At 49.9% G+C, this 14,549-nt stretch overlaps 1 protein-coding gene across 1 annotated transcript in view; it reads left to right on the forward strand.

The window, feature by feature from the left end:
- ANO2 (anoctamin 2, calcium activated chloride channel) overlaps positions 1-14,549 on the forward strand; it is a 361,968-nt gene that overhangs the window by 92,437 nt on the left and 254,982 nt on the right. Inside the window, exons 6-7 of the mRNA XM_012637807.1 lie at positions 11,669-11,820; positions 13,617-13,671. Coding sequence (XP_012493261.1) covers positions 11,669-11,820; positions 13,617-13,671 — 207 coding nt within the window. The remainder of the gene's footprint in view (positions 1-11,668; positions 11,821-13,616; positions 13,672-14,549) is intronic.

Here is a 14,549-nt window from a genome sequence, read left to right on the forward strand (position 1 = left end):
TGAGAGAATTCATTTCTGTTGTTTCAAGCCACTTACTTTGTGGTAATTTGTTATGGCAGCCTTAGAAAACTACCACTCTTCCTCTAGGCAGGAAGCTATACACAGATAATTCAAGACCTGGGTCTCTGGTAGGCTTGTTGGCTTGCTCTGCATAGTGAGAATCCACTTTGCAACTTCTAAGATGGCTTGGAATAGCCTTGTTCATTCATTACCATTGAGGTTTTTTGTTGTTGTTGTTGTTTTGAGACAGAATCTCATCCTGTTGCTCAGGCTACGGTGCAGTAGCGTCTTCGTAGCTCACAGCAACCTCAAACACCTGGGCTCGAGGGATCCTCCTGCCTCAGCCTCCCGAGTAGCTCGTACTACAGGCACGCGCCACAATGCCCAGCTAATTTTTCTATTTTTAGTAGAGACAGAGTCTCGCTCTTGTTCAGGCTGGTCTTGAACTCCTGAGCTCAAGTGATCCTCCTGCCTCGGCCTCCCAGAGGGCTAGGATTACAGGCGCGAACCACCACTCACAGCCCAGCCATTGAGCTTTCAGGTTGCACGGAGGAGTATTTGTGCACGGATCTCCCTGTGTGACCTTGGCATGTCCATGACTACTTCTTCACATCCCATTCCTGCTTTGGTGAGACAGGAGGGTCTGGGAGAGGTTCCCCTTGGCTTGAATGGTGGAAGGAGACCCAGTGTAGCCAATGTCGAGAAGAGCTGCTTATTCAATTCAGTAATTATCTTCCCATTTATGCATCTATTTCCAAAGAGAAGCATTGGTTTGATGAAGTAAAAGGTTCTTTTGCCTTGGTAAGAGGGATCTGCAAAGAAGGATATTAGTGTGTTTTAAAGCTTGGCCATATTTCATAATTCTTACATTAGACTTTGAAGGAAAAGGTTCATAAAACCACTCTGGATAATGCTAATAAAATGAAATATCTTAAAATCAAAAGACGTGTAGCCATAGGTATAAGCTGATAAAGAGATAATTAAATTAATTGAGCTTTAAATGTAGTTAATGCTTTCTATGTGCTAAGCCATTTGATGAGAGTCTTACGTCGATTATTTTGTTTTTATCCTCACAACAATGATATGAGGGAGGTACGAGCTTTAGCCTCATTTTATAGATGAGGAAACGGAAGCTAAGAGAGGTTTAATCAGCCTATCCAAGGTCACACGTCTCGAAGGTGCCACATCCAGTCCGTCCGACTCCCCAGCCATGCTCCTGCCCTCTCGCTTCACTCAGAAACCCGAAACCGGACCTGCGGCAGCGGATGGCGTGGAGGGCGCTTCTCAGAGTGTGTCCTGTAGAATGACAGTCTTTGGTTTTATTAAAAAAAAGAAAAAAGTTTCCATGGTCTCACCAACGGAAGAGACACTAATTGTTACCATTTATCTGACCAATTAAAAGTTCTGAGGAGCTTTGTGTTTAAAAAGAGCGGTTCAGTTTTGTTCACCCCTTTTTGCGCCGAGCATCGCCGAGTATCCTGGGGAACCGGCGTTGTGCGGGATGTACTCCCCAGACTGAGCAATCGTGGGCTCGGGGAGGCGACACGCTTGAGTTGTCATTTTTCTCTTGTTCTGGACTAGCTCAGGGCGTTACTTGGCACTCCTGGGTGACGGCTTTCTCACCTGCGAAGTAAGAGGGCTGGACCCTGAGTTCTCCGTCATAGCTCTAAAATGCTGTGATCCGTGTGAACCAAATGGCGGTTTGTGAATTTGTTATTTTTTCCCCCCTGTTCCTGATGTTAGCTGAGGGGCCTGAGGACAGGTACCCTTTGGGGTCATTCGCACTCTGATTGTGTGCAGATATCTAGGAGTAAGAATGTGCTACACCTGCCACCGCTTCCCGCTGTGCTTTGAGTGAGCTAGCGCACTCGGCCCCTGGTGTCTGTTCCACAGCTGGGGCTCTCCTGCATCCCTGAGCCCGGCGACGTCGCTGGGTTTTCTCTGAGTTCTGCCTGTGCTGCACTGCTCTTCTCCAAACCACGCCTCTCTGAGGGGCCTGCATGGAGCCCCCTGATGCAGACCCATGCACTCTTCCTTCTGCAGGCTGGAGCCTTTCCGGAGGCTTTAAATGTTTGTCCCTGGTCCTGGAATGATCTCCCCAGTCTTCCTGCAATAAACAAATACTGCCCATCCTTTGAATCCCAGCCCAAATCTCACTTCCCTCGTAGACCCTCCTTTCTTTCTTCAGCCCGAACGGATCCCAGCCTGTTGGGACCCTGAGTCAGCCTGCAGCCAGTCCTTATCTTACCTGTTGGTTTTTCTTCGGCTGCTTTGGGCGCCTTGCTCTCGTGTCTGCAAATGTACCATAAGTCCCCTGAAAGCAAGAACTGTAGTTTATGTTTCTTAGGTATCCCTGAAAGCGCTGGCACGATGTTCCTTCAATATTAGTTGCTCATTAAATACTAGGTGGATTGGCCCATTGATGCCCAACAATTCTTATACTCCAGCCCTGGGGTCTCCCTTTGCTTGTGATCCTTGGCAGAGTCCCTCAGCTGTGAATAGTCCGTGCAAAATTCCCTCCTCACCCTGACCACTCTTCCTTCATCAGGTGGTGACTTTTACTCTTTGGAACTATTTTGATAGTTCAGTAAATCCAGAAAGTGAAAAGCAGGAGAAACTCCCTGAGTTTGAGAACTTGTAGACCTTGGTCACGGCAGAAGGGGCCCTGTCTACTCAGCCTTCATGATGACTTTCTGGACAGATTATTTTTATTATTATCGTCCATAACTTTTAAATGAGCTAGAACTGTTGCTGTTTACATATGGTTGACTGGCTATAGGTGGGGACTTCCTCTTGTTGTCACTGCCTGTTCTCAAACATTTGTTTTTAATAGTGGCGCAGCTGAGAGGGTAGAATTCTTATAATATTTGATACCTTTGTGGGGCTTTTTGGTGCATGCTCTTTGACTGCGTGGATTGCTATTGAAATGAGCTGGAAAGAGTGTAGAATGCTTTGACTTTTTATTCTTTTTGTTTTCTGTAATGATTCTCATAAAAAATTAGAAAAAAAACCCAGTGGTACCTATGCGCTGAGTGGGGCACTTTCGAGAGTGAAAGAGCTGTTAGTGGTAAAAGCGAGGTATCCCAAGAATGGAAAAACAAGCACCACGTGTACTCACCATCAAACTGGTATTAGCTGATCAACATTTAAGCGCACATATAAGAATAACATGTATTAGATGTTGGGCGGGGGGGGGAAGGGGGGAGTAGGGGACGGGCATATACACAAACAATGAGTGTGATGCGCACCTCCGGGGGAATGGACACACTTGAAGCTCGGACTTCAGGGGGAGGGAGGGTAAGGGCATCATACGTAACCCAATCATCTGTACCCCCATAACATGCTGAAATAAAAAAAAAAAAAAGGAAAAAAAAATTACGTCAGGACGACAGTAGCAAACCAAGACTGTCCTGAGTAACCGGGACGTGCAATCACTGCCCCAGTAGGTGACCTGAGAGCAGGAGCGCAGTGCAGCCATGCATGCCCCTGTGGCTGTGGGGGAGGGGCCAGCGTGGGGAGAGGCGGAGAAGCTGGCAGGGGCAGCCAGATTCTGGCACTTGAGCCCACGGGCAGGACTCTCACTCAGCCAGAGCTCCTTCTGTGATGTGTTGGCTCATGAGGGCTCCTGACACCTGGTCGCTACGTTTTCAGGAATTTGTCAAGCTGGTTGGTGCATCATTGGTAGCTTGGAATTGGCGATGGTGGGAGCATTTATACCATGGAAGCCAGCAAACTTTACAAATTAGCAGCCCCCCACCCTACGCCATCCCCACCCTCAGGGGCTGGTGAAACGTCCACCAGCACTCCACCGATGAGAGCCCCGAGAATGGGAGAAGGGGAACGGGGTGCAGAGCCACAGCGGGGCCAGTGGCTAGATCTGTTCGAGGGCTGGGCAGGGTTGAGCCTGAGGGGGTTGTGGGAGTCCTGCCCTGGGTGTGAAAGGGCTGTTGCTCAGCCAGGGACCAGAAATGACAGTGCCTGCCGTCCAGGGCAGAAGTTCATTTCCCACACCCCTGCCCACTCTTACAGCCGCTCTGGCCCCCCAGCGGCCCCAGCACGCGCCCGGCCTGCTTCTCTCCCAGTGCCTTTGTGCTCGCCGTTCCCTCTGCCCGGGAGACCCTCTCCAGAGACCCCCAGAACTCACTCCCTCACTCCACTGTGGTCTCTTAGGCCCCCTGGACCGTCCTGTGTGAAGCGAGCTCCCCCTGCCCCACTCTCCATCCCTGCATCTGTCTTTCCTTCCAAAACTTAGCACTACCTGGCACCAGGTTGTTTCTTTGGGGTCTGTACCCTTGCTACACTGGAAGCTTCGGCGGGGCGGGGATCTTGCTCCACGGCGTCAGCAGCACCCGGAACAGCGCCTGGCATAGAGCAAGCATGAAATAAATGCCGGTCATGAATGAGAGCTTGAGTCACACACGCCAGATCCCACCCCGTGGTGGGGCTCGCTGGAGAGTGACGCTGAGGCAGGCTCTGAGGCTCCCTCCGGGGCAACAGGGAGGACCGCGTGGTCCCTGGGGGATGTCTGCAAGGGTGGGGCAGTATTGTGGTGCATGTGCCATTAGTGGCCACCCTGATCTGAGTCCCCAGTAGCCACTTCTCGTTACCAAAAAACATTTAGGAAGAGTCCAGTTGTACCTGGATGTGGCTAGGTTGTGTGTAAGAGGTCCTAGCCCTTTGGAAGTTTTCATTTTTCATCTGTCCATACATCCACCCAATGAATATTCATCGAACATCATTATGCAGCAGATAGTCTGCCGAGCGTGGTGATACGGTGGTGACTACCACTGGTCCTGGGCCCCACGTGGCTTTCATGTGGGGAGGCTTCAGACATTATGTGGCTAGTTACAAGTTGGGAGGCACCCATGGAAGGAAAGAGGGGGGCGTGTATGACGAGAGAGCCAACCAGAGCAGACTCATTACCTGGGGGGCCGGGGAGGGAAGGCGCCATTGAGCTGAGGCTCGAGTGCTGGGTAGGTGTTTGCCAGGTGGGGAGGGCAGGTGAGAACCTTCCCAGAAGAGGGAAGGACGTGTCCTCAGGCACCAAGGTAGGAAGACCCCAACCTGCGTGAGGGGCTGAGAGGAGCCGGAGTGGGCGCAGCACAGAGAGCGGGGCAGACGGCTGAGACCGGAGGCTCCCACACAGCCTCGTGAGCCATGTGATTTTATAACTGTGGATTTAATCACTAATTTTAAAAGTCAGCAAGCATTATCCATGTGTAGAGGACATCATGACACAGAATTAAAACCCATAAACCAATGCAGAGTTAGACAATAGAGAACGTGCATTTTGTAAATACATCACCATCCACATTCAGATTTGTGGCTGACTGCCTTATGGGAAATCTGCCTGCAGGCACAGGTGGGGACAAAGGGACAGCCAGCCCTCTTCCTGGTGTGCACCCAGGCGTCTCCCTCTGGGCTCCAGGGTGCAGCTGATCTTAGCAGCTCCTCCTGTTGTTTCCATTTTGGTGGGCAAAGGGCTCAGCACTCTTGTGTGGGTAAATGTGCTTATGGGCAGCAGTGTGGAGCCCCTGGGTCCACGCTCACTGCGTGCACAGCTGGGGACAGGGCACGAATCCAGTGGCATCTTTGGCTTCTCTTGCTCCTTGCTTCTTCAGCTCCGGAGACTTCCGTCCTTGTCCAGCCAGTGACTTGTGGCATCCCTGCCACACTGCTCGACTTCTCTGGGTTCTGGGCCTCCTGCTGTGCAGGCCGAGTAGAAGGGAGAGATGGTCATCTTCAGCTCAGTCCTGCCTCTCAAGATGAGTGTGACGCCAGGAACAGTGACTGTCGAACCTCCGTGATCCTGAGGCTGCAGGAGGAGCAGAGGAAAGCACAAATATTAAAACGAGGCAGATGATCTGGATTAATTTCTGTCAACACATGTGGTCCCAGCTGGGGGCATGCTCTTTGTGCCTGGTCTGTATTCTTCCTGCCCGTTGCTGGGAGAGGCCCTCGTAGGCCTCTGCAGATATAGTGACTCATGGATCATCAAGATCATACTGTTTCCATTTTGTACTATTACACCTTTTCCTTGATCTTTTATCTGTGGGGTCATTGGATCTCCTAATGTTTTTGTGTGATGTTGGGCATGTTAGCAAAACTTCCCCTGCCTCGGTTTCCTTATCTGTAAAATGGAGACAGTGGCTTGTATACTGTCCAAGATACATAGTCTGTTCCCTGTGGCCCAGGAAAGCACATGATTTTAATGCAGAAAGGAAACGACTCAGCCCTCAGACCACACTGCTGTGCCCCTCTGGAGGGGAGAGGATGAGGGAGACAAGGAGGAAGAAAGAAGGAAGAAAAGAAGGAATCTCAGTAAACCCCTTACACTGTGTCAGCGAGGCCAAAGCGAGCTTTTATGAGAACCACATTTGAGCCCTGGAATAAAAAATAAGAGCAACATACTTTAAAAATTATTTATGATTTTAAGCACATGAAAGGCGTATCATGTACCCGGGGAGGGCATAATGGGGAACAGCTGGCGAACATGTGTCTCGCCATTTCTGAGGATGTTCATAATTCTCTGATGTCCAAGAATAACAGTAATAACGATGCCACTGCTGATTGTATTAATAATAATAAAGATGATCAGGTGCCTTTCTTGGGCCCTGCTGAAGGCCTGGGCTGCCGGGTTTGGTGGGGCTGAGCGGGCCTCCAGCCTGCCACCTTCTCAGGGCCAGTCCACACCGCCCTGCCAAGGACCGAAGGATGTTAGGTTGGTGGCAACAGCCCAGGAAAGCTGGTTCCAGGCACGATTTTACCACCGGCTCTGGCAAGTCCCTGCCCCTCTGAGCCTTAGTTTTCTCATCTGTGAACTAGAGACGCTAAGCCTACCTGGCAGACACGCCTCGCAGAGTTCTCACGACCCCATGAAGCGATACCGGAGGCAGTGCGGGAGACACCGCAAAGCATCTGCACCTGAAAGGGGTCCTTGTCATCCTTGCTCCTCTCCGGCACTTGCCACAGGCCACACCGAGCTCAGGACCTGACGTCCAGGAGGTGCCTAGAAATGCTTGCGCCATGAATTAATGTTTCCTTTTCGTTAAATGTTTAAAGCCATCGAATGTGAGACTTGGAAAATACTTTAAAAGCCATTTAGTTCAGTTCTTGCTTTTATGATTTGTTAAGTGGGTCTGGAGTGGGGCCCAGTCTACGGCTAATTATCCGCCACTACCGAGTAGATCTGAGAACTCCACCCAGTGCTCTGTGCATTAGCGGATTTTCCTGGTGGGCGGAGGTGCTACTCCCAGTCCTCTCGGATGGCTCCTTCTCCAGCCTTGGGTAGTTGCCCCACACCCGTGCTGCTAAGGGGACCTTCTGTAGACCTCTGGGGTTCTCTGTGCATCTCTCCCCTCTCAGGTACTCCATCCTGTGAATGCTAATTGCCTCGGCCTCCCCAGACTTACAGCTCTGTCTCCTCGACTCAGGGAGTTTGCTGGCCCCCACCTGTTTCCCCTTCCTCTCCCAAGGCAGCGAGCTGGAGCAAACACAGTGCTCGCCTCGCTTGTTTCCTCCCTCAGACATCGCTGCCCTTTGCTGCCTGATGTCCAATGTCACGTATCTTTTCTGGGTGTTTCAGGCAGGAGAGTAAATCAGTCTCAGTTACTCCATCGTGGTAGGAAGTAGAGGTTCTCTGCCTTCTCAGAGATGAAGAAGCTGAGGGGGGAGAGTGGCTTGTCCAAAGTCACACATCTAGTTAGTGTCACAAGGACCGGGACTCAGGTCATTCCCTTAGTAAATGTTACCCTGTCCCTATTGCATGCCAGGCACACAGGGCAGGGGCTCTGCTGTCCAGAAGTCCACAGTCTGTTGGGGAGACAGAGAAGTAAACCAAGAGCTAGAGACAGATGTGTAAACCCAAACAAGTGAGCCATGATACATTCTACGATGCTGGTATTCATTCACAGGGTACTAAGGACGCATGACAGCAAGTTGAGCCTTGTAGTGAGGAGAGGCAGGAGTTGTACAGGCGGAAAAGGAGGGAGGAAGTCCCAGGAACAGGTGACACATGCAAAGGCATGGAGATGGGAAGCAGGTCCCTTGCTCTCCGAGCCCAGCGTGCGTGGTATTGCGCCATGGGGACACACACGCGTTTTGTATGTGCCTGCTCTGTGCAGTCTGGGACATCTCTCCAGCGCAAGTCTGCGGTGGCGGTTCAGCCTGGGAGCGTTTGTGTAGGGTCTTGTGCAGGCCTGTGGAGTGGACGTTACTGTGAGTTCTCTGGTGGGGCTCGGGCCTTCCACACCCTGACATTGTCCCAAAGGCAGACGCGATGATATTACTTTCAGTGATTTGGAGCTGGAGCATCCGCCATCAAGAAACAGTCAAACTTTATCCCAGCTCCACTCCTGGCCCCACTGAACACATAGCACGGGGGCCCACTCCCCGTAGCCCGCTTTTCTAAGTGAGCGCTACCACAGCCATTGCCAAGTCGAGGCTCAGGAACTGCCGGGAGGTTCTCAGCTAACCTGAGACAACTGCTGGGTTGTGATCCGCCCCACTAACCGCAGGCATTCCTAGCCCCTGCCGCGGCTGGGCTCCCTGGTGCCTTTGCCCTTGGTGGGGACAAGAAGGGAAGCCTTAGCCAGCCAGAGGCCTTAGGCTTTTGGCTTCATTCCCCAGACTGGTTTATTTCTACCACTGGGCTCCTCCAGTGGCAGCAGCTGCTGCCGCCAATGCTGTCACTCCAGAGATTTACCACTTGTCCATTCAAAGACAGCACCTGCCCTCAGGGAGGGTATGGTTTGGTGGGTGGCGGGACATCAACCAAAAAATCACTCAGAAATGTAAAATTACAACTGCGATAAGCGCTATGAAGGGGAGGAATTTGGACCCCTGAAATACTGTGAAGGTGGGACTTGGCCTTGTTTGGAAGCAAGAAAGGCTCTTCCCAGAAGGTGACAGTGGAGTGAGACCTCAGTGTGAGCAGAGGTGGTGAGGGCCGAGGGAGGGGACGAGGAGTGTAGAGGCTCATCGCGCTAGAAGAACTGAAAACAGGGCCAGCGGCGGTGTGCACTGAGCCAGGGACCAGGGACAGGGTAAGTGTGGGGACTTCTATGGGGTTCCATGGGCGGCATTGAGAATTGTGGTCTTTATCCTAAGAGCAGTGGGTGCCCACTGACGGCTTTTTAACAGGGAGGCAACATGATTAGATTTCTGCTTCAGCAACGTCGCTCTGGCTCCAGGGGACACGGAACAGGAGGTGGGCCAGAGTAGGGGGCGCTGCCACACAGAGTGCAGGATGCCCAGTTACATTCGAATTTCAGATCAACAATGAATACTTTTTTGAATACTGCATGGGGCACACTTATGCTAACAATTGTTTTAATTGCATAGATTTTTAATATAAGTAGGTCCCAAATCTTGTATGGGATCTACTTATACTAAAAATGACTCATCGTTTATCTAAAATTCAAATTTAACTTGACCTTCTGTATTTTTATTTGTTAAATCTGATAACCCTTAGTGAGAGGAGATCAGTTACAGACAAGTTATCATTGTAACCTAACAAAGGTTTCTTAGGCTAGGATACCAGAGGTGGATGTGGAGAAGAGTAGACAGAGAAGAAATAGCCTTGGTATATTATTATAGAAATAGCCTTTAATATATTATTTAATGAAAAAAGAAAATTGTAGAGCAACATGTAAAGGGTGATCACTGTTGATTAGAAAGGGATCCAGTTCTATATGTATAAAGAGTTGGGATAAAATATACTCCAAACTATTAAAAGAGGTTTTCTTTGGAGAGGAAGGTGGGATTGGGCTGGAAGTGACAGGCAACTTTTAACATCTGGAAAATATGCTTCTATGGTTTTGGTTTATTTACCTGAACTGTGTTAATTTTATAATTGAAATTAAATTAAAATGCATCGGAAAAACACTTAGAAGAAATAAATAAACTGTGGCTACGTTTCAGTTGGTAGTTTGGGGAGGTTCTCCTCTGCCCCTGCTTATCATTACTTTATTAAAGAACAAAATGACAACAAAAAAAGATTACTGTTCTGTTAAATCCAACTGAAATGCTGCTCCCTCCTTGAAACATTTGTCTAATTTCTCGACTGGAAGTGCTACCTCCTTTCTTTGAACCCTCACAGCATTTTGTATGTCTTTTGTGGAATTTCTCTCTCTATCTTCATGAGTATTTCAACTATTCAAGTATTTTTTTAAGACTATTCAAGTGCAGTAGTGAGAAGGGGAAAAGTAGTAGAACAAGGAGTTCAATCTGTAGCTGACTGTGAACAATCGAGTGGGATAACTCCCTACCTTCGGACCAGCTGGAGTATCAAGTATTAAGACAAATAATCATACATGTCTTACTGCTCCCCTGGATTTAAACAATGTGAGGCTATCATGATAGAGAAGAAGAGACTTTCAAGTCAGAAGATCCGGACGTTGGCTCTTGTTCTAGTTATCTATTGCAGCATGACAAATTAGTCCAAACTTACTAGCTTGAAACAATAGTCATTGTATTATATCTCATGGTTTTCGGGGTCAGGAACTTAAGCAGAACTGGAACGGATGACTATTCTGCTCCATGACTGGGGACACATGGTGGTGTTTAGCTTGGGGGTGGGCTGGACTGGAGGGTCCCAGAAGGCTTCAGTTGCATGCCTGCTGCGTGGCCAGGCAGCGGGCGGGCCGGGCCCAGCCAAGTGTCTTCCCCTCTCTGGGCACTCACAGGACTCCTGCGCAGGCTTTGTACAGCGTGGCTCAGGGCCAAGGCGGACCAAGGCTGAAGCTGCTCATCTTCTTAAAGGGTGGAGCTGGCAGATTGTCACTTCCACTGTACTCTACTGGCCAAGTGGCCACTGAACCTACCCAGATTCAAGGGGGGTAGGAATAGAGATGCTACTTCTTAAACTAATTTGGATAAAAATTTGTGGCCATCATCAATTTATCGTGGCTTTGCTATGAGAAGTTCAGACTCCGTATCTCAGTGACTGTGTTTGTAAATTAGAAAGACGAAAAACTATAATGCTTGCGAAAACACGCTGTGTTTTGTAAAAAGTTATACATACTATAAATATGAACAATTATCTTGGTATTAAATATGTGCCTTACTCAAGGCAGGTACTCATTAAATGTTTAATGCTTTGAAAGCAAACTCATTTAAACACAGATATTTCCTAAGAGAAACACACAAAGAAAGTGATACTGGGTGATCACATAGAAGCATGCTGTAGTGGCGGGGTTCAGACTTTGGGTTAGGTTGACATGAGTTAAATCCAAGCTCTGTCACCAGTTACTACCTGTGTGGCCTTTGTTGGCTCATCTCACTGATCTGGGCCTTAATTTCCTACATCATAATAAGAGAATAATATCACCTACCCAGCTGATTTGTGCCAAGCACCTAGTACGGTGACTGTCACATAGTAGGCCTGCAGCTTCTCTTAGATGATATAATGAAGTCATATAGAAAGTTCGAACTCCACACTTGTTTCTCTACACTGGTCACCTCCACATGCACGAATAGTTGAGAGGGGCTCCAGAGCCCACTTCCTTGGGACAGCACTGGGGGCAAGGGATGGGCCCTCCTTGTTTCTCCAAGTCTCCTCCTCTCTCCTCCAGGGCTGCGTGCCCCGTGCAGTGCTGGCTATGAAGCCATTCCTCTCTGAGGGCTGCATGTGGCCCCCTTGTCCTACCTGTGGCTTTCCCTCTCCTAGATGTACGAGATCAAAGCAGGAGGCAGCATTGCGAAGAAGTTCAACGCGGTTCTGCAGAAGCTGAGCTCGCCTCTGCAGCCCAGAGTTCCAGAGCATAGCAACAACAGGATGAAGAACCTCTCTTACCCATTCTCTAGGGAGAAGATGTACCTGTGAGTACTGAAGCTGCTGGGTCAGGGGCGTGAGAGGGGACGGGAAGGAAAGCTGAACACCGTCTCTTCCGTTCTGTGCCCCAGCCCTGGGCTCACGCGATGAGTGCGGGATGCTGGGAGGGAGGAGGGAGTGTGCTTGTCATGGTGAAACAGGCCCTGGGCCTGCTCTGGGACCCCCGCCCCAGGTGAGAGTATCCCCAGTAGCCCTGGGTATTTGTCCAGTGGGGGAACCTGCCATTCGGCCATTTTCCGTGACCAGGGAGCAGCCAACTATGAACTCTGGGACTCTGTGAGAGAGTGGTCGGACTCCTGTTTGTCTTCTTTGGGCAAATCTGCCCATCTCCCAGTCTGGTGGGGTCTCAGCAGGGTGACAAGCCGGAGAGGCAGCGGCGGGGTGTGGATTTCTGTACCGCAGCTGCCTACTCACGCAATCTCTGACTCTGGACAGACCCCACCCCTGCCCCAGCCAGGGAAGAGGGAATCAAACCCTTCCCAGGAAGGGGGGCGGGGCACACCGGGAAGTGGGAGATGTAGCAGCCGCTCCAGGAGCTAATGAGAAGGGAAGTGACGGTGAGGACTGATGGGAGAGTGCTGAGCTGGAGAGAGAGCGGAGGACTAGAAAAGCAGAGGAGACAGGAGGAGCCCCCCTTTCCAGGAGGGCAGCGTTCCTGCCGTTCACGGGAGAGTGTCTCCCGCCCGTGCCCCCCAGGTCAGAGAGCAATTGCAGACGCACACCCCTCCCCTCACTGATCCTCACCTCCCCTTTGTGAGGCAGAGGAAAGCCAGGTCCAGGTCTGTCCAAGGCCCCGCAGCTCTACGTGGCTGAGTGGGGCCTGGCCTGGTGGCCTGTGGCTGCTGCTTCCTTGCGCCCCCTCCCTGGGCCTTCAGTCATGGCCTGCTGGCGTCTGCACGGCCACCTCCCAGGTGTCTGCATTCATTGCACTGTGCTGTCCTTCAGCACCCGCTCGGCAGCATCTTCCTTCTGCAGAGTGTCCTGTGCTTCCCAGCAGGAGCATGCTCTCCACCTGCCGAGTTTCCACAGCCGTGGTCTGCACATTGCACGTCCTACTCTGCATCAGTCACCTGGACACCCCCACTCGGGAACTGGGGGCTCCCGGGGAGCCGGAGCATGTTTCCTTCCTCCGTGCATCCTCTAGCATAGCACCCTCGAGGCAGGCGTGCCCCAGGTGCTTTGCTGAGTGGAAGTTCAATGTATAAAATGAAAGACGACACACAGGCCTGGCATGATTAGAAGTGTGCTATCTAATGGATGAGAAGACACTGATAACATTAAGTGAAATTTTGAAAAACAAAAAGAATTATAATCCCAACACCCTGAAATTATACTCTCTTTTTTTTTGTAGTTTTTACTGTCTTTGTCCATGATATATTTTCAATTTGAAAACTTATCACAGTATAATATTTTTCTCTCGTGGTATAATCTTTGTCTATATACAAAATTTGCATAATTGTGGTTTTTAATGGCTGCATGATAATCTAGTCTATCAATTTTGAAATTACATCTTATGTCCATAATTGTTATCATAAATAACTTTGTAATGGGCACTTATATTTATGTCACTCTTTTCTTCTGTTGAATTTATTCCCTAGGATAAATTTCTGTGATGAGTTTTCAGAGTGACAGGGTCAAAAAGAGCCTAAGCAAATTGTGAGTGAGTGCACACCTCACACACCTGGCCGTGTTGCTCTCTGAGGCTGGCTGCGGGCCGGGGCGACAGTGTCCTCAGGCAAGGGTAACGATGTGAGCTTACCGTCTGCTTTCTTGGTGTCTGCAGGTACAACATCCAGGAAAAGGACACCTTCTTTGACAATGCCACCCGAAGCCGCATTGTGAGTAATGCACTGCATTAAGAAAGGGGCCGGGAGGAAGGCTGAGTACCTTGATGGCGGGGCCTTCTCTTACCCTCTCTGCAACCTCAAATCACTATTTGCTTGGAGTTGCCTAGCAACCGAGAGGACTACCCAAGCGTGTCCCCATCCCAGTAGCAAAAGAAATAGCAGACAACTGCCCTCACTTACCGTGTGAGAGCAGCGTCTTCTCTGTATGGGTTCTCCACTAAAGTCCTTCTTAGAATCACAAAAACAGGGGATGTCAGAGCTGGTGGGGACTTTCAACTAGTTAGGTGACCCCTTGGTTTACAGTTGAGGAAACTAAAGTTCTGAGAAGCAACACATTGAGAAAAAAATCACATAGATTGTTGGTGTCAGAACAAGGACGGGAACCTGTCCTTCCAATGATAGGGCCACTGTGTTTCTATGCATTTTCGTTTCTTTCAACCCTGATGACAGGGGTTCATGTGAATTTATCTCACAGTATATGCTGGAGTTAGCCAGTTTGTCCAAGAATAAAATTAGCAGCTCATTCAATAGAAAGCCAGCATTCATGACCATAGCCTTTCTTCTACAGGTGTTTTGCCTTTTATGCCAAGTGTTGAATTGTGTGGGGTGATGGATTCTAACAAAAATCTGTCTCTGGCCCCAGCCTGGGCTGCAGAGCATCTGCATTCACTGCCCAGTGTGCTCTCCACCGCTCTGGAGGTCATTCAGCCTGGAGTGGAGAGCCCAGGGAATGCTAGGGACTTATTCATGCCCAAACGGGAGGCATGGAGATGTGATTCCGGTGATCCCTAGGAAAGAACTCAAGTTCTCAAAGGAGGAGTAAGGGTTGGATACCCACAACACCCTCCCAGACAAGGGGTGATTAGAAA

The sequence above is a fragment of the Propithecus coquereli genome, unplaced genomic scaffold, assembly GCF_000956105.1.
Source record: "Propithecus coquereli isolate 6110/MARCELLA unplaced genomic scaffold, Pcoq_1.0 Scaffold124, whole genome shotgun sequence".
NCBI classification, from domain to species: Eukaryota; Metazoa; Chordata; class Mammalia; order Primates; family Indriidae; genus Propithecus; species Propithecus coquereli.